Raw genomic sequence first — 19,807 nt, 5'->3', positions numbered from 1 at the left:
TCCGTCCGCAACACCTTTCGCCTCTCTCGCTCTTCCGCTTGATTCCGAAGCGTGGGATGCTTACAAGGCTTGAGGGCCGCCGCTTTCTTCCTTGCTCCCGTTCTTTGTCCCACGAAACCAGATGCTCCGCTCCGCCAGGGAAGCGGACTCAGAGGATGGGAAGTGGAGGTCCTGCCCGGCCCCGAGATGCTGCCTCTCCTGTCACAGACACTGGCACCCAACCCAGAAGTACTGAGCCAGAAGTGGCAATAACACGTAATGTGAGAACCTCGGGTGCAGGAAAAAAGGAAAAGAATGGAGGCACAGTACAGTGATCTGAGGAACCGGACATCAGAACAAAAAGAAAGGAAGGAAGAGTCAGTATTTGTTCGGTACAAAAGTATGTGGTTTTGGAGCTCAGTATTGTTGTAGCCATGAGTCCTAAAATTACCTTTTCTTTTTAAAGAAACAAATAATACCCACGAGAGATGTGAGGAAACAACACAGGGCATTAACAGTTAAAGTGCCGTGGTTTTATTGCTCCCGTAGAAGTCAGGCTGCTTCTTATTAATAACTTATAAACCTATAGCTCAAGACTTCCCTAGAAGTAGCCAATTACTCCTGTACCAAACACTGTATCCACCAGAAAAGATGCTCAAGGTAAGTTACTATCCCCTAAAGTAAGTGTCAAGACTTAAGCACAGGGTGAATCGGAACCGAGGGAGATTCTCTCACAGCTCAGGGCAGCTCTTTGCGGAGATGCAGCTCCACGCAGGAGATTAGCCCAGACAGAAGAACCCTGCCTTAATGCCACGGTGCATCTTCGGCACCCAAGGTAGTATCTTTGCTCCACAATTCGTTATAAAAGGCATCTATTTTAGTGAACTGGGGTCCTAGCGTAGGTATCCATCCACAACTCTGCATGATGCGTTGATGTACACCCGTACCGTAAACCAAACTCTTTTCACTTGTAACAGGCGTAGGCTGGTGCAGCTAATACTTTAATGTATTATACTGGCATAGCAACCAAAAGGGCTGGAAATTAATACTACAGAACTGTACATTTGACTTTTTTTTTAAAAAAAAAAAAAACAGAAGGCTTCTTACTGCTTATCATTACAGAGTCATCACTGGAAAGTGCATACCTGCTCTCAAGGGGCTGACAGACTGCAGTCACTCTTTCCTCTAGTGAAGGGAAGATGCACAGTATGTGAAGTTTTACCATGCCATGTGAAGCGACCGCTGACAAGCATTGACTTTTGAACCCTGACCAATGTGAAGAGTATTCTCATTTTTTTTCAGTAGGTTGTACGTGTGTAAACCCGACGCCAAAAAAAAATCCCATCCACTTGGCAAACGATTAAAACTGCACGCGCACCTAAGCCTGATGTGATCGATGGCAGTTCCAAGCGTAAAAGGCTGATTCTGGGCTAACATAAATTAGAGACGCACGGATTACGTTCTGACGGTCATATTTAGCTAGTGACAAAAAACAGTGTTTAAGTAAGGTAACTCGTTCCGAGAGCTCTGACAAACTAAAAGAACATTAGGTTTCCTGGTATCAGTCAACTCAAGAGGAAGTGTGTTTGTCTTGAAAAGAAGAAAGAAAAATTTGAGACGTCAAGAAAAGGACAAAAGAAAAGCAGCTGCTTTCAGAAGAGCAGCTCTTGAGAAGGGAGATGGTGATCCCTCCCACCAACTATGAACGAGCCGCGAAATAACTCACTCCACTGTCTGTAAGTAGCTGACAGGAGATGCTGAAGAAAAAGCTACCTGGCTTCACTTAAGGATTTAAATTGTATTTTACAAACGTATTTTTGAAATAACTAGACTTTGAAACACAAAATGTTCGCTTTTCTACCATCACAAGCCTGCTGCCATATTATTTCCTTCATGTTCTCCGTCTCCCTCTCACCCTGCCCCAGATAACAGATATACATGAAACGCCTAGCTGGAAGCCGCTTTCTGCCAGCAGAAAGTGTAGAAACTAAGAAGTGTGGGGATGGTCTATATGTCAAGGTTAGCCACTTACTTTAAAATAAGAAAATAGGAAGCTTTCTTCTTACTGATTTCCAATTTTACTTTTCCACAGGAAGGTTCACGTTATGAAATTAAGGTGAAGCAAAATGACTAACGGACAACCTCCCTAGGTTGTGCCTCCCTCTGATGGGACTGTACTGTGCAGAACAAGACGGAGAGAGTATTTTTATTAGAGAAAAGCTCGTAGTTCTTGCCTAAGAATCCCCAGACCATGAGGACGCAGACAGGGGCTGAGGACTTCTTACCCTAGGATAGCCTGAAGGCCTGAGAGACTACACCAAAGCTTTTGATTACGTGGGCTTCAGCATGGTCAGGCAAAAAAAGCCGGTTCCTCTGCTGCCACAGGTTCCACAAGCCCGAGACAAGACAAAGAATATAGTAATAGCCTGGAAGCAATCTCCACTTCCGAGTCCTCGGCGCTGTCATTGAACTGGATAAATAATAAACTTCACCAGTTAAAAAAACCTCAACATGCAAGGAGGTAGAAGGAGAGGTAGTGAAACAGCATTGCTGACTGCTGCTGGAAGGAAAAAGAGTGCGGTCGCATGAAGAGAGATGCAGCGTGCGCAAAGGATTAATAAGATAATAAGGGATTTCCAACTGGAGAGCCAATAATGGACTACAAATACCGATTTTAACAACAGGAGTTTTAAAATGGTCCTTGATTCCAGGATACCATCTGCATACCATTATGGCCAACAACTTTCAAATAACAGAGAAGATGCCTTTGACAAAGATTTCACAGAAATGCAGCACATGTGCTCACTCATTAGAAAGCCAGCGAGCAGCACACCGGCGTGCTGATGCTGTGTTCACGTGTGTGCAAGTCTCAGAAATCCAGAAGCGCTAAGAGCACAGTCCACGGTGTTGAAGCTAGTCTCTTCTTCCATGTATTGTGTATGACTAATGAAAGAAAACTCCCTCAACACACGGCTTATGTCACAGGTAGATCCCCTGTTACTTAACCTATTTCCTACGGTATCTGTGTTTCCCAACATGGTACGAGTTATATCATGAGTCACACACCCAGTGACAACTTCTAGTAGTCTTTACTCACCACTTTGCAGCAGAGAGGCCAGAACCACCAGAGCAGACCGAGTGCCACTAGCAGTAACAGCACGAGAACAGCAATAAGCGCTGCTACTCCACTAGACTGCGAAGAAAGCAGAACGACAGTGTCAGTGAATGTTGCAAATAACTGCTGCCTAGTTTTCCCACTCACCCCAAAACAGCTTCCTACTGACTGATAGAAATCCCAAACAAACTGTTCCACTCGTCAGATCCTGCTCTTGCCAATGGAGAAAGTCCTCACAAAGGATCAAGAAGGGGGTCTTAGCCAAATTTGTATTTGGCACAAGTTCAGCGACACCCTCCGCTGTAAGTCTCCTCAGTTCCGCGAGTCATCTAGAAGGTAGAAGCTAGGATGCTTCACCAGGAGCTGCGTATCGCAGGGAATGATGTCTCAACACAGAAAAGCGGGAGGAGGTGGCAAGGTGCTACTCGTGTTTCTCGTTCCCTACATATTCTGGGGCCTGTGAGTCTCAGGTATTCCAAGGGACTCAACACAGCATGCTGAAGGACATGAAATTGAAAAGGACAAAACTTCGAAAACTACTTTTTTCTGCCTAGCCGTAAACGTAAGTTCAAATTAAGTCCTTCAGTCATGGATGACAGGCCCACCCTGTCCCAGTGCAAGCCAGGGTTATTTCTGCTGAAGTCAGTGGATTCATTTTGATGTCAAACTTCCAACGTGAAGAAAAGAAAGCGCAGAGGGACTGCTAAGAAAGGAGCTGTTACACACAAACAGAGAAAGTCTCCTTCCAAGTGTCTGGATGAGAAGTGCCCTTCTCCTCCCATGAGCTCACAGGTCTGTATGGATTGGTGGATGGGTGGAATTTTAGGGAATCTCTACTAACAATGCATCTATAAGGCTTTTATGCTTATCGCCCGCACATCTAGGGCATTCATGCTGCACAGACTCCCTGCACGCTAAACCCCTGCGGTAGTGCCGTTTGAACCCGAAGCTGCCATCCTGGGAAATTCCGAGCCAGTGATACAGCATCCAGCAATACTGCGTTTAATGAAGAAATGAGCAGCCCCTCTTCCACCGCCTCAAACCCACATCCTGCAGGTGCTTTTATTCTTACGCTTGGTGTTCTGTGCTGGCTTAGGACAACACTGAGAAAAATGCAACAGTGACCTTAGGAAAATAGAAGTTATTCAGACTTCAGCTGGGGAAAAAGGAAACGGGGGACACCGAGGGAATCACTAAGGCTGCAGTACAGCGTGAGTAATTCTGTCGAAGTGAGAAAAGTTGTACTGGAGATTGCAAATGGAAGGTGAAACAGGGCTTTATTCCAAGTGCACGTAGGTGCAGCGAGGCATACGCATTTAAGAGAAGCAGGTAAGATGCATGCCTCGGTGCCTACATGCAAAGTATTTTTTGTTTGCTTTCACTGCAGCAGTGAGAGGCTGGAACTGGGAATGCTCCTATACCAACTAGCCATCAGCTGCTCAGCTATCAGAATTAGTGGAACAATTCTAGCAGTGACCCATTTCTTGCAGTTGCCCATCTGCTACTATGGAAACAGCAGTTCTCCTGGTATGGAGCTGTCTTTGCTGCAACATGTATGAAAGGCAAAAAAAAAAAGAGGATGGTCAGAAGTACAACAGTTTTCCCTGTCAATGCACACATGTACTGCATCCTGGGCTGCATCTAAAGGTCATTCAAGGTCAGGTGGGACAGGGCTCTGAGCACCCAGATCTAGGTGACAATGTCCGTGCTGATTGCAGGGAGGCTGGGCTAGATGGCCTTGAAAGGTCACTTGAAACCCAAACTATCCTGCGATTCTGTGAAAAGCAGCGTGGCCAGCAGGGCGAGGGAGGGGGTTCTGCCCCTCTGCCCCGCTCTGGGGAGACCCCCCTGCAGGGCCGCGTCCAGCTCTGGAGCCCTCGGCACAGGAGAGACAGGGACCTGTTGGAGCGGGGCCAGAGGAGGCCCCAGCAACGCTCCGAGGGCTGGAACAGCTCTGCTGGGAGGACAGGCTGGGAGAGCTGGCGGGGCTCAGCCTGGAGCAGAGAAGCTCCGGGGAGACCTTCCTGCAGCTGCCAGGGCTGAGAGAGGGCTGTAGGAAAGATGGGGACAGACTGTTTAGCAGGGCCCATTGAGATAGGAAAAGAGGTAACGGTTTTAAACTAAAAGAGGGCAGATTTAGACCAGATCTAAGGAAGAAACGTTTCACGACGAGTGTGGTGAAACCCTGGCCCGGGTCACCCAGAGAGGTGGCAGATGTCCCATCCCTGGAAACACCCCAGGTCAGGTTGGACGGGGCTCTGAGCAACCTGATCGAGTTGAAGATGTCCCTGCTCATGGCAGGGGGTTGGACTCGATGGGCTTACATGGTCCTTTGCACCCACACCGTTCTGTGGTTTCATGATTCTGTCTCCCGTTTGTGAAAATGTTTCCCACAGGGAAGCAGTGTTGGAGTACAGCAGAGGGAAGACGGTCGTACCCAGCAATTTGGTACTATCTGCTTTGCGTCAGTGCTTTGGTTTTACTTATGGCTGCACTCTTAGCTATTTTTAAGGGGGCATGGGGACAGACTTAGCATGTGCTGCTTTCTCTGAACAGAGAAAAGCGGGCTACTGTTAGTCTGCAGCATCCTCCTGTGACTGTACTGTCCTTACGTTACCACACCGAGAGGCTGATTCAGTGTGCTTTGGTCTAAGGTTGAAATGCTTCCGAATGATAAAGAGACCCTTAAACAGAGAAACGTGATTTGGGGCAGTGTATGTTTCTTCGGCTCTCACATCCGTCAGGCTTTCTTCCTGAAACTGAACTGCTGAGAGGAGATGACTCTGTTTTCTACAGTTACCGAGTATTTCGTTTTTAAACGAATAGAAGAAAAATGTCATTTTTTCTCTTTTAGGTGAATTACCTACAAGTGATAAAAATACTCTTGGAAAAACACATGCTGATGAGCAGAAGGTACTGTTCCGTACGCTTCTATGCCTGACAGGAAAGCCGCACTGAAGTCACACTTTAAATGAGACACATTTAAAGAAACACGGTATCCACGTGTGGCACTTTTCGAAACCTCCATCCCTACAGAGTGGTCTTGTGCCTGACTGCAAAAATTTTAACTGTCCTGCCTGTGTAATACAGCAGACTGAAGAAATTAAGGGAGAACATAAATGTGAGGTTAGAAATTTTATTTATTGTATTAGAAAAGTTACTGACGGCATAAGCATGTGGTTTATCCTAGAAGCTGTTTTCAGCTCTTTTTCTATAAGTGTGGGATAAAAACATAGCAGGATCTTCACGTTACTTTAACCCTAGGCTTGACTTAGGTACTCCAGCCTGGGCTGTGACAAAGACTGTCCCCCTTAATTAACAGCGTTGAGAGCCTACACTCCTCATTCAGGTACCAAGTTAGGTATCTGAAGGTACGTAGCCTTAGTATCTTCCTGTAGGATTATAACCACCTTCCATGCCCAGGCTTAAGTCCTCCGGTTCTGCCTGTGGGGCTTCAGCCTGCTCCCACCAATCCCGCTCAGTGTAAGTGTGGTGGCGTGGGACCCCGGGTGACTGTGTCCCACCTGGCTCTCGGGACACGACTGTATTTGTAGCGAGCAGGTCTCTGATGGTGTGGAAGCTTCCCAGTATTTTGAAAGCCGCAGCTGCATGCTGTGCTAATTTGTTGCAATATATTTAGCAAAGTACAATTCAGATAATGTATTTACAACAAATTCACAAAATAGATTTACAAAACACAATTCAGAGCCAGCTGAGGTAGCCTGGGAGAGGAGGAGAATGCTAGGGTTTTCCCTTTACGTCTAGTTCTGCATATGGTCTAAATCAGCAGCTCGTGAAGCGGCTAGCAAGCAGATGCAGCAGCGGAAAGGGGAAAGCCTTATAACAGAGCCAACATCAGAAACCAGAGGTAAACCTCCAAGCCCGCCACATAAGAGACGGCTTTCATGTGTTATTTGGCAGTCTCGGATGATACATACAGCAATACTTCGCTTATGTGGGATCCTGCAAAAAAAGATCTTCCTAACATAGAGCTGTTTGCCACCTTAATGGGAAGAATTAAGGGAATTATTTTATGTAACTGCAGAAAAAAATCTTGGCTGTAGCACCCGCCCCCCTGTTCACCAGGGAATTCAGAACGGCTGAAAACTCTCTGTTGCATGTAGTGGTGTTATAAAACAGATTCTAAGCGTGTCTCAAAATACAGAGAAAGCGACTTAGGACAAGTATATATGTATACACCTACATGCTAAGAAGTCATTTCTCATTAGATTATGTATAATCTCTGTATGTGTCTGCACAGGTGTATTTTTTAGTTAGGTGGATTTGTGCATCCTGAACACCTAATGGGACTGGCCGTGCGTTGAGGTTCTCTGCACCGAGAGGTCACACAACGGTAAAACCGAAAGGGAGGCTGGATTTCAGGATTTAAACTGAATGATGTTAGCCATTTACTTACACACTCTGAAGCGGTGATCGTTAACGAGCTGGACATGAACGACTGCCCTTCATTCAAACTCACCAAAACTTCCAGAGTTCTGGAAAGGAAGAGGAAAAAAAAAATCAGCGGCCAGAACTGAGTCACTAAAAGCGTGTACGTGCTACAGAGGCACTTGTACATACAGACAGGTGAGAAAGAGTTCAAAGAGAGGAAAATGGGTGCCGGGGCCTCTGAGCTGCACTAGACGTCACAAGTGACTTCACCGAATCACAAAACTAGCGTGATCGCTTTGTGTTATCATTTCTACAAAACTCTGATGGCTTCTAGGTGATCAAGATGCTTAGCTGCTAGAGGTGTGGATCTTGTGGCTTCCAGAAACCAATTTTTCGTCACTTCAGACTGAGCTTTCTTCTCCTCCACGTATGCTGCTTAAAATGAACAATACAGTTCCCTGCAGGTACGGAGTTGATTACCGTTTGGAAATAATTGTAGTCTTCTCGATAGAGAGCTATGTGAGTAGGCAACATCCCTGCTCTATTCCGTGTAGTATAAAATACTCCAAAAAGTTTTACATAAAATAAATTGAAGGTTCAACTGTAAAAATAACATTGTTTTGTCTGTTCCATAAACATCTCTTTATTCATACGCAGACATTATGGATAAAATGTCGGATAATTATAAATGGTCAAGACTTTCTATAAATAGTACATAAACACGGCATACAAATAGTATGTGGTTTACATTTTACAAATTAACCCTAGGAGAAAACAACACATGGTGAATGTTAAACATAAGAAGACTCTTCAGCTTCTCTGGCTTGGATTCCCAAGATTCAGACAGTTTATATTATGCATAGATGTAATTAAATAAAAATACAGATATCCATGAACTAAAATGATTAATCATTTACACCGTTCTTCTATGTCATGAATTTTTATTCTGGCACAAATGCTTTAGTCAATATGGAGTTCAAAGCTATTTTAACTAATTCGGCTAATTTCTTTTTCAGTTTTAGTAAAAATGAAGTAAGTTGCTTCCGCTAAACTCATTTTTAAATGGTCTGTGTTATGAATAACTGATCTAACAGAAAGAATAACTCTTAATCTACTTCTAACTGTTACTGGAATAAGCGAATCAGAATGAAATTTAAAAAAAAAAAGCAGTTCCCTTCCAATGCACTAAATAAAGCAAACTATACCCAAACATTTGTTAGTGATGGATTTTTTAACTGTGATGCTTTTTATTATTTTTTTAATTTTCAGCATTTTGCTTTGCCATTTTAATGAGAAATGTTGTGGGAAATTTCAGCTTGATGATTCTGCTCGAGTTTGACTGGCAAATCAATCCTGCTGACTGCAGGGCGAGAGGGTTTCATGCCATGCCTTCCCTTGATCTGAGAAGGACTCCGGTACACGCTGTGCTGCTGAAACGCAGCCCAAATCCTGACAGGTGTCCTTGTAGAAATTTGTGAGTTTAAACTCTTAAACCTTTTGAAGATTTGCGCGTCGTAAACACATGACGAAGCGTTTTTCTGTCCAGGTCACTAACCTGCAGCCCGGTTACGTTAAGGTGCCTCTTCCCGGTGCCCTGGTCATACCGCTGCGTTAGCTATGACTGCGCAGGCCTAACTGCATCATAGAATACCTCAAGTCGGAAGGGGATAACTGAATTCGGGCCTTAAATACTGAAGAATCCACAGCACACGTAAGTATTTTTGGATGGCAACTTTTCGGCAAAGCACAAATTCCAGGAGGAAAGAGTCATCCCTGGAATGTTCCGTTTTCCCCCGTTAGCCATGTGTTTTTGAAGCGGGACTTAGAGAAACACACCACAGGCTCCGCACCAAGTTTTGAACTCAGTTACGCCCAAGAAAGGGCACTCATGGCAGTCACATTTCCCGAATATGAAAGCTGCTCGGCCTTTCTACTTTTTCAGAAGTTCCCCGAGTAGTGGTGGGTGCCTTCCCACTGAGTGATGCCGTAACTGGGATTATCGTGCTTGGTTCAAAGCCTGCTAGCAGAGTAAGAACCCTTCCAACGGCTCTACATCCACATGCAGCGCGGCAAGTAATTTTGATTTTTTAATTAGTTTTGATTTTTGAATTAATGCGTCATGTTCTTGAAGAACCTGGATGCTTACATACCTCTTGCACTGACTTTATTTCCGATTGTATTTTAACTGTGTCTAAATACATTGTAGGTTTTCCTCAGCTCTTTTATCTTTGGTTGGAACCATTTCTGTGGTCTCTTGTTGGGCAAAACTCCCACCGAGATCAAAAATCATTCTGCTTATGCACTAGTGAGAAATGCTGGATTTGGCCAGTAACATCATAGTTGCTGCCAGCTACTGGGGTGGAATTTCCAAAACGCTTTCAGATGCTCGCTTTTTCCCCCTTTTTTTTTTTTTTAAAGGTAATGTGAATCCTCCATTTCCTATGGGGTTTTTTGTGCTATGCAATCAATTCCCTTTGCTGCCTGGCAATACCATCCTTCCTCCTGACCCATGTGTCTTCTTGTCAGTCAGGAGTATTTTCTAACATCATTTCACAATGTTTTTTATCCTCCGGCCGTTTGTCGATTTGCGCAACGAGCCACTACCAGTCCCAAACCTACGTGGTTGCAAAGGAAGCTGCATCGGTGGCCGACTAGCCTTGCCAGCACTAGCAGGCGCTATCTGAAATGTCACATACTCGGGCTCGCATCTGTTTCAGCTGAGCAACTAGGAACCAAAACACGTTTGAAACTTCAGAAGAATAGCGAAGTACTCTTGCAGCACGTTCTCGCTACGCTAGCAGTACCTCTAGCTGCCACTCACGTTTAATTTCATTCTCCTGTATAAGAAAGCCTACACGCAAAAACTGGTAAGTCCACTAAAACGATAGTATAAATCATTTCATATAGTGAAGTTATATGAATAATAAATATATATGATAAATATATGATATGATATATAACATAATAATAAATATAAATAACTATAAATAATTTCATCCTAAAAGCAGGAAGATTCCTCAGATCTGTAGGACACCAATGACTCCTTTTGCAGCAATGCTTCCTACGCTCAGCAGCTCCAGGCTGCCCGCTCACACCCCGACGGGCTTGTCGGCAAAAACCCAGGTGCGCGTCGGGGCTCACCCCTAAGGCGGGTATTCTGACTCGCTGCACTACTGCATTTCACGCGAACCGCTGCAGCGTGCAAGGGAGAGTCAGCGTACCTCGGGAACTCCTGGCCCTGTGACTCGGGTGTTGGGCTCTCTTGGCTCCCCTTGGCCCACCTCTCAAGACTTAACAGTCGATCCTGTTAAACTTCTCGCTCCCGTTTCTCTCTTGCGCATTAAAGCTTGAAGCACAAGTCAGCCTTTTTTCTTCCACCTTCCCTGTGTCGGGCAGCAAACTACATAATCCTGCTGCAATACGTATTATTTTTTAAATTTACAGGGACGGTTCTCTCTTGCCTTCGCATAGAACATCTGCGTTGGTCGTCTTCTAGCAGTGTTTTGTGGCTACCACAAGGCTGTTTGCCACCGTGGCTGAAACATGCAAGGTTTGTCTGTCTTAGCTATTAAGAAACGAAGGTGTTTCTTTCAGATGGTCTTTGCTAGCAATCGGAGCAAAACTGGGAAAGACATTTGGATAAAACACTCCAGAAGAACATCTTAGCCCATACTAAAGAAAAGGATCGTCGCCCCCGTATCTTGTGGATCTTGACATTTCCTTGAACTCGCTACGTTGTGCAAAAAATCTTGTGTCGCAGCTGAGATTTCTACACGGACTAGTACCCGTGTTTACACCTTACTGTTCGCAACACAGAGCTGGCCTCTGTTTACGTCCACGGACAAGCTCCACTCGGACAGGGGTTCCCCGGCGGACTGAGAAGCGGTAACGTTACCACTACTGTCTTCTGCTGGTAAAGGCGGCTTTAAATTCCAGCCCCCCCAGAAAACCTTTGCTAGGCTGATGTGTTGTGCAGGCCCGAGAGCTGCACTGCAGCTCCGTTCGCTTATTTAGGTATTTTGCCTGGGATGTAGGAGAAAAACCATGAGTAGGGATGTGTGTAATCTTTTCTCTCGTGCAACTCGCCCGAGTCCCAGAGGAGCAGTGTGCTGAGCGGGCAGGGTCAGCGGCACTCGCGTCTGGCATTTTAAGCTCCTTTTCTGAGCCTCAGAAGACAGCCACGCTGCGGCACAGAGGAAATGACAACTGAACAATTCCTGCTGGAGCACGTGAGTTGGTGGAAACGGATCCTCAAAAGTGGCACGAAAATCTGAGTCCAGCACAAACGCCCAGGAAGAAACTTGCCATTAACTGAAGAGCAGCGTACCACAAAGTCTGCTCAGGCCAGTGATGGATGGACGGTTACTACAGGCGGTTACCGAAATGGGGAGCTTACCGCATTTTTAGAGGTGCCACTGTGAGCAAGCTCCCGCCGCCCTCTGGGACTGAGCTCTGCTCCCAGCGAGGTTGTCAGGTCTGATCCTCGTGTGCCGCAACGCCGCTGTGCACCGCTCTGGCAACGCGAGACCACCCGCAACCGGGCAGCGACAACACACGCGTCTCCACGAGGACCGGGCCCGCAGGTCACGACTCCTACGGACCGCGGCAGGAGCGGGTTTCGAGTCCCTGGCGCCGCGTGCTGCCTCACTGCCATCGAGCTTTGCACCCCCCCAACCTTGAGCTGTCAGACAGTCTGACAAATATCCCGAGCAACAGGCTCACTGAACACATCGGCACCAGCGCAGATACAGCGCAGTAAGGAGCGGCCGGTTTCCCTGCCAACTTCCATTCTGATATGCAGCTGCAGGGATGAGCCGTTCGAGATTCTCATAGGAGCTGATCGTACGCGCTCAGATCTGGAAGCCAGAGTGAACTCATACAGATAATTATCTCATTTTCAAAAGGATGAACCTGTCAACATAGAGAATCGCTTCTTTCCTGAAATTGTCATGTCTGCAGGGTACAAGAAACGTGTTTTTTCATTTCTTTAACATCGACCTGTTTGGTGGGCTATGTGTACCTCTGATTCAGAGAAACAGTACCCCTTCAAATTTGTAGTTCCAAAAACTAGGTGCCCTATTTGTTCCACTCACTCATTCGCACATATCCAAGAGAAAGACGAATACATAAATACCTCTAGTGTTTACTAGTGACTGTCCACGTGTGTGAGGCTTTTAGCTCAGCCTTCTGCATAAACTGAAAATACTGTGAAAATAGAATGACATTCAGCAGTGATTATAATTTTGGGGCACCTTCATTTCCCACCGGTGCTTTGTGAGCATCTGGTTCCTTCAGTAAAGCTCAAATCGGCGAAGAGCTGAACCAGGCTATGCACCGGGTAACACTTCTAAATCTGTGGGCCTCTGCTGATGCTGTTTGCTGTAGACTGGAAGAATGCACTTTAAAGGGTTATGAGAGCGCAGTCAGTTTTCATGATGGGCTTAGCTCACGAGGGAAGGAGCAGCACAGATTTTGGTCAGCTGGTCGTAAGACCATATCCCTTCTGCCTCCCTGGTGGAGGTGATCAGAAACGCCTCAAGGCTGTCTCCACAGGCCCCAAATCCCTGGTTTTGTAAGTCTGTACGGCCAGATCTCCCAGCGATTTTTTATGTGATTTACATGACTGCACCCGTCGTGTCTTAATTGCTTTCCAAAGACTGGAGGAAAACTGCCTCTCCTTCTGCTGAGGGATGTAGAGCGAGCAAGACCAGAGGAGGTGTCAGCGTCCCACCCCAGCACCGAATGACAAGACCGTGCTGGCATGAGGCCCGTGTCCGAGCCCTCGCCGTGCTCGGTGCGCCGTCAACCTGGTCACGCCCAAGCAGCACAGCTACACGCGCGAGGGCCGACTGTCCCTGCGGTGAAACGGACCTGTCGACGCAACCGTGTTTGTGCAAGGAAAGGTTAGACTGAGACTGGTTTTGTACCAGTGCAGAACAAAACCAAGCGCTCAGCTCTTGAAAGCTGCTGCAGAACAGAGAATCTCGGGTCAGCCCTGACTAAAAGCCACAAGAATCGGGAAGTGTAAATGTCGATGTTGCTGTAGCAACGCAGGGAGACATCCTCCCGCGCCCAAAACCTCACCTCCGCCGGGCAACACGGTCCGCGTGGGGCACGGCGTGGATTTGACATCGGTGCACGCGGGAAGGGAAGCAGGCCCCGAGCGTGACCACTAGAGGTTCTGCTCATCGAGGCTGCTCGCTCCGTGCACAGGAGTCAGCCAGCTTCTCTAGGTCTAGCTTGAAACACGTGGCTGTGGGAAGAAGCCTCCGGGGAACGGCAAGCGCAGCCCTTCCCGCTGTTCCTCAGCAACGCGGCAGTGCCACGTCCAGCATCCTCATGGCCAGCTTTTGGCCAGCACGCTCATTCCCACCTTCTCGTCGTTTCTTACGCGGCACTCGAGTAGAGCGGAATCGGAGAGATGGCAAACTGCAGCTCGCAAGCCTGTGTAAGTAACGCGCTGTGCAGCTACTCACAAACTCCTCCTGCTTTTTATGTACCGCAGTTCTAACGCGCAGTTTTCCAGTGGTCTGTGCTTCTAAAGCTATTTCATTGTAATAGGAAAAACTGTGGATTTTATTTACAGTTCATAGCCCTTGCTCAGCATGGAAGAGATTTTCCTGTATTATGACTGTGAAGTATCACTTTTTGGATGGGAATCAATCCTGAAGGCTGAAGAGCGCTCCTAAAAAACATTTTTATTTATGGCCAATGTTAACCACCAGAGTCCTGCAACTTTAAACTGCATCAGTTGTGGCCCACTGGCCATTCTAATAAATAATTTACCAAAAAAATCTAACTTGAGGAGAGCGAACAATTGCAATTCTTTCTTTCCTTGACGTCCGCTGCTGTTTTCTTGTTACCGAAGAGGAACGTAGCCCACTGCCATATGTCACTACAGGTCTGGTCTAAAAAAATTCATACCCTGTGAAATACAGCTGACATTTCAATCCACAGTAACCTATTTGCAAGGTATTCATTTGCTCCTTGCTTTATGAGTATCCAATAAAAGACTGCCATTTTATGACCCATTAAAAAAGATGAAAAAATTAAATAGAATTGTGAAAGGCGTTTGCTGGAAGTAATAAATAATTTACCTCCAATTTTCACGCGCTGAAAATTAAACTGGCAACTGCTCAAAAAATTATTAAAATTACGGTGACAAAGGTATTTTAGAATCAAGTGCCAGCGTTAAAATAGCTAAAATACTGTACATGGTAGGAATGAAAAAAACAGGTCTATGTGTTTAAAAGAGTGCTTTCCCTTAAAAAAGCTACCTGCCTCAATTAATATATAGCTTTATTACACAGTTCATATTGGTAAGCCAGCAGTTAGAGTGTGTGTGTGTTCTAAATGTATCCGTAGGTACGAATGCATCTGTAGGGGTGTTCGCATACATACGTGTATGTATACAGAAATCACACACTGTAAAATCAGTAACAGCGGTGGGAGGAGGGTTTGGTGGAACTACCGACGTAAGTATAATTTTTTGCATGCCTATCACTTTATCCCCGGGTAGTTTGCCATCCCTACACAGAAGGCTGAAAAGCAGTGTAGCAGCGTACGCAGGGAGACAACTAACGCTCCGCTGTAGGGTAGGCTAGCTATAGCTATAGCTACAGCTATAGAACCCCTTTCTCGGTGTAGCTTAGCACTGACCTAAGTTCACATTACAGTTCCGTTAGGATCCCCCCTTGCTACCCCAGAACTATCTAGCTTTCTCAGCAGTGTTCAACATACTGTCTCGTTGAGTTTGGCTTTCCGTGGGAGAGGCACAGAAGTGCAGAAATACCTCAGGATTTCACTGCTGGAAAGTGCTCGTGAGTTTGAAAGAACTGGAAGGCAGCAGTGAATTAGCTCTGATCTCACGGAATCATGGGAACCTGCAGTAACAGGGTATAAAATGTCATTATTATGTTAAATTAGTCTATTAATTCAGCTCAGAATACTATGTCCACTGCATAATATTAAGCACTTAGTTCTGCTCACGCACTCTTTCTTAATGCTCTGGGAACACCGTGTGCCCTATTGAGGAACGTGAAGGACTGCGTTAGAAATTACTACTGATCTTAACATCAGATCCATATGTCTTAGGAGCCAGTTAGCCTATACAATTCATTGAGGATGTTTCCATCTGTGAATAGTTCCCATTATAATCTAATTGTGTCAAAGTAAATGTATTTCTAAAATATTTTCAGAAGGTAATATTTATAATAGGCATTAAGCTTAATCCAGCCATATTTCTGGTTTCCCCCCACCTGAGTTTATTCGTCTAGCTTGGTTTGGGGTTTTTTTAGGGGGCCGGGGTGAGCTCGTACCATGGCAGTAACCAGTGATTGGTAACCATACTCTTTTTTACTTGTGTTGGAACGAAATGCTTGCACAGGAAAAAAAAAAAAGCTTAAGTGCTAGTGCTGGAGATAAACGCTAAGTCTCAGTGACTTTGCAAAGGAAGGAGTTAGACCAGGTGGGACAGGATTTGGTTCAAGTCAGCTCTCTTTACCCTGTGCTGCTGGGGCAGAACAGCTGTGCACGTGGAAGGATAATGTTAATATGAAATCAGTGGGTCTAATTAGTCATGAGCACATCGACGACGGAGAAGTATTCCAGTCACCTGAGCAGAGAGGCTCCAAAAGGAAAACAAGAGAGGGAAACCACCTGATTTGGCACCGGCACCCTGCCAGTGGGGGAGCAGAGGGAGCTCCCGTGGCTGGCGAGAGCGGCCGGAAGGCAAAAGGGGACAGATGTGCCTCTTTTCCATTTTTGGGGGGTTTCTTTCTTTGGGGGTTTTTTTGGCTTTGTGTATGTTTACATCCTTTGTGTTAGGGAACTGCTCGGCTCCTGTGCTGGAAAGAAAGGCTGTGGGAAGGCCGCGAGGCGAATGGAGCCCTGTGTCCGTCCCAATGGCTGGCACCGCCGTCTGCAGCAGCGGGCTGCCTGCTCTCCTTCACTGAGTGCTCCCCGGGATCCCGTGCGCAGCTGGTTACTGGGAGGTAACTAGGAATTGGGGTTTATTCTGCTTTTGTCTTTTCATGGTGATGACCGCTGGTGTCTGCGGTGATGTGAATTACTTAGTGAAAAAGCTATCTCTTCACTGAGAAATCCTGTTGAATCCTAATTTTAATTACTCCACTTTTCTTGGACAAGGTTCTTTTTCTACATGTTCCTCCTTAAGTAATATGTAGTTGCAGTGTAGCTTATGAACTGAGGATGAGACTTAGAAAAACGGGTCCTTAAACCCATGCTTGAATATTTAAATGCGTTCCCTAACTTTGCAGTGTTGAAGTCCTCGTCACATGCGTCGCCTCTTAAGTTAACAAGTAATTTAGTTCTGTGGCTAAACTTACCTTTTGCTTTCTCAAAGTTTGTGATAAGGCAATGTGGATAACAATACCACAAAAAGAAGGTAAATGTAACTTACTAGCTGGCAAGAGAACAGAAAATGCTTAACACGCACCATGAAATATTAATCCTTTCTTAAATGCCTCTGAAAGGTGCGCAAGTGAAGTCTGCAGCTTTGCATACCACTTCCCGTCTTTGGCACTTCTTGTCTGCATGTGCAACACGTTTCCCAGAATCTTACTTTTCTCAACCAAGGAGGAAAAATTGACAAAATTCAATAAAAAAAATTTTTAAAAAAAGTAATTCCAGCCCTATGCACAGAAAACAATAGTAATTCTCTCTTTCATCTGGTTTTCAGCTACGCGCTTCCATGGCACAAGGGAACTCAATCAAGTTACGCACAACTTTTCTCAATAGTCCGTAAGGCAGACAAATCAAGGTCCTACTCAAATTAATGAACCTGATAAAGTTATGGGCTTGTCCGAATAAACAGGTCATCTCCTATGTTTATCTACACGCTCTGTAAATCACAAGGTTTTGTGTATTTGAGTATTTGCCAGCAGCTTGTGTGGGAGAGGTACCTGGTGTGAGTTGTGAAGAGCATCGTTTAAATGTATGTCGAGACTTACTTTGTAATAACACATGCAGAATTTCTTAGATTATCTGTCTGCTTTGTATTTTCTTTCTCTCTGGTAAAAGGAATGCAGAGAGACAAAGGCTAATTTTAACCTGCAGTTGTTGCCGAGTTACGAAATAACACAGCACTGGAAGGTCTCCGCGTAGGATGAGCACGGCAGTGATTTTCAGTTCTTAAATACGTGCGCTGTAGGCAGCGTGACTGTCGGGTGGAAACTGTGTGTATGAGAGGTATTACGGTGGCTGCGGTGGTCTGTTACGCCAACACCGAGCTAGTCAGACGCAAAAATGGGTGCTGGGTTAGGTGTCAGTATCAGCTTACTGCCAGCTTGGTTTTTCAATGCTTGCAGTGTAAAAAGGAAGTACAACTGTGCAATCTTGACAATAAGTTAATGACACTTTTTGTGTGGGAACGTAAATCTGCTTATCGTTCACGCCCAGCCCCCACTCGCGCACGTTTCCCAAGGCATTCGTATGCCTCCTTTGAGAGGAGTAGCGATACTCTATCAGCTCTCTTTCTATTTAGATATTTATTTCATATTTGCCTGCAGAATGGGGCCAATGTTTTCGAAAGCACATTTAACTATACCATATGCCTACTTAAATCATCCCTATCAAACAAGTTGCAGGATGATGCTCTGGTTCACTCTGTTCTGTTTTCCCTTCCTTCACAATGTGTTTATGTATATTTATCCAATTTGTTGGGTTCCTCCTGCCAAATCGCAGGTTTGAGATCTCAGCTATGCAGGGGCAGCTGTGCTATTGTCGGTGCCTCACAAAACAGAGGTCACAGGCTGCGCCAGCATCACCAGCACTAGCGACAGCTGCGTGTTAACCACGATGGCATAGCCACAGAGCCATGCGGGTGCAGGGACACTCAGAAGTAGGAATAAATCTTACCTTGCCCTTTGGTAAGCAAAAACTCAAGTCTCAATTTTACGAAGTAATTTTTGTGCAAATTAGCCTCTGGCGGAATACCCTGCTGTTGTTCTAATTTACTGACATAACTCTTCCCTCCGTCTGGAAAAAAAATAATTTTCAAGAGCCCCACCAGAAAAAGCCAAAATCTGACAGCATATTGACAGCTGAGTTGGAAGCCATGATCTCTGCCGCACGTGACTAGGATTAGCTTTTCTCACTTCTGAGATGGGTAAGAGTTACAGCTGTTGCGGCCCAGGAAGCTGTTGACCCTGTAAAGAAGCGGGCTACCACAAGATGACATTTCCTTGAAACGAAGGTTGTTTCCAAACCTAGGCCAGCAACTCCAAGGAACGAAGCAGCGGGGCGGGACTGCCTCAGATGCCTTTTGTTTGGTAGAAGAGATCAATCTGCAAGGCTGGAGAATTCAAAGCTAGCTGCCCCTTGGGTGGCCTGCCGTATTATTCCTCCTTCTCCCGCCGCCTTTCAGGCCAGAAGCCAAGAGTCCAAAGTTATGTAAAAGGGTGGTTCTTAGAGCTGCATGTAGCTTTTGAAATACCGAAGCAAAGGGACTGTAATCACTGAAGCAGACTAAGGAGCCGAGGCTCATGTCCGCAGACACAGCTCTGAGACTGTGCAGCTGGCTTGGAGCCTGCACGTCCAAGGCCACTTCGCCAGCGTGCTGTTAATTATTTAAAAGAGAGCACTGGGGAAACTACCATCACATCTGTCACCCACACGCAGGCAGAACCTTCCCTCATTGCAGGACCAGATGTGTTTATTCGAAACATGTACTAACTAGCTACTTAATGGGTTAGAATTATTAGCCGGAAGTTAATTAGGCAAACAGATTAAACATCAGCCACCTTACAAAGCATCTCTTCTTGAACACTGCTTTTAGGTCTTCAGAGCCGTTATCAACCACAGGAGAGGAAAAAAATGGGAACAAGTAAAGATCCATCCCGTAACGGAGCTGCAGTAAAATACAGACTTAAGAAATCTGATCACTGTGTAGGCATCAAAACTGCAATGCTGCAGGTAACTGCTTTAAGGATCTGCCTCTTGATACCGCAAGTCTACTAGCACACGGGAGGAAGCAGCAAGGTTTGGTTTAGGATCTACCGGTGCTGAAGAAGCCAAGGGAATTAACGGCGGCAGAAGTTTTTTCTTAGTATAGTCTAGTGACTCTTTGGAAAGGATGGCTTCACTGCTTCTGCATATATTATAACATATTACAATATCTCTGAAGATGCAAGCACTGGCATGGCATACTGCCTGCAAAATGAACTCAGAGACATTGCTGGCCATTGTAACGTGCTCTTGTTCCCCGAGAGATGAAATCCAAAAGTAATTTTCAGGTTTCTGGCTTCTAGGTTCATGTCGCAAGAAGCAGAGGATGGAGCGAAGGCATCGCCTGCTCTGTCA

The 19,807-nt window shown here is 45.7% G+C and overlaps 1 protein-coding gene across 1 annotated transcript in view; it reads right to left on the bottom strand.

The window, feature by feature from the left end:
- The window catches only part of ANTXR2 (ANTXR cell adhesion molecule 2), a gene marked incomplete at its 5' end in the record, with an annotated part of 112,708 nt that overhangs the window by 50,560 nt on the left and 42,341 nt on the right, over positions 1-19,807 (bottom strand). The window contains 2 exons of the mRNA XM_081999467.1: positions 3,077-3,172; positions 7,512-7,590. Of these exons, the coding sequence (XP_081855593.1) occupies positions 3,077-3,172; positions 7,512-7,590 (175 nt within the window). The remainder of the gene's footprint in view (positions 1-3,076; positions 3,173-7,511; positions 7,591-19,807) is intronic.

The sequence above is a fragment of the Phaethon aethereus genome (genome assembly GCF_964289735.1).
Source record: "Phaethon aethereus genome assembly, chromosome: 4".
NCBI lineage: Eukaryota > Metazoa > Chordata > Aves > Phaethontiformes > Phaethontidae > Phaethon > Phaethon aethereus.
This window is presented reverse-complemented; position numbering and strand designations above follow the sequence as displayed.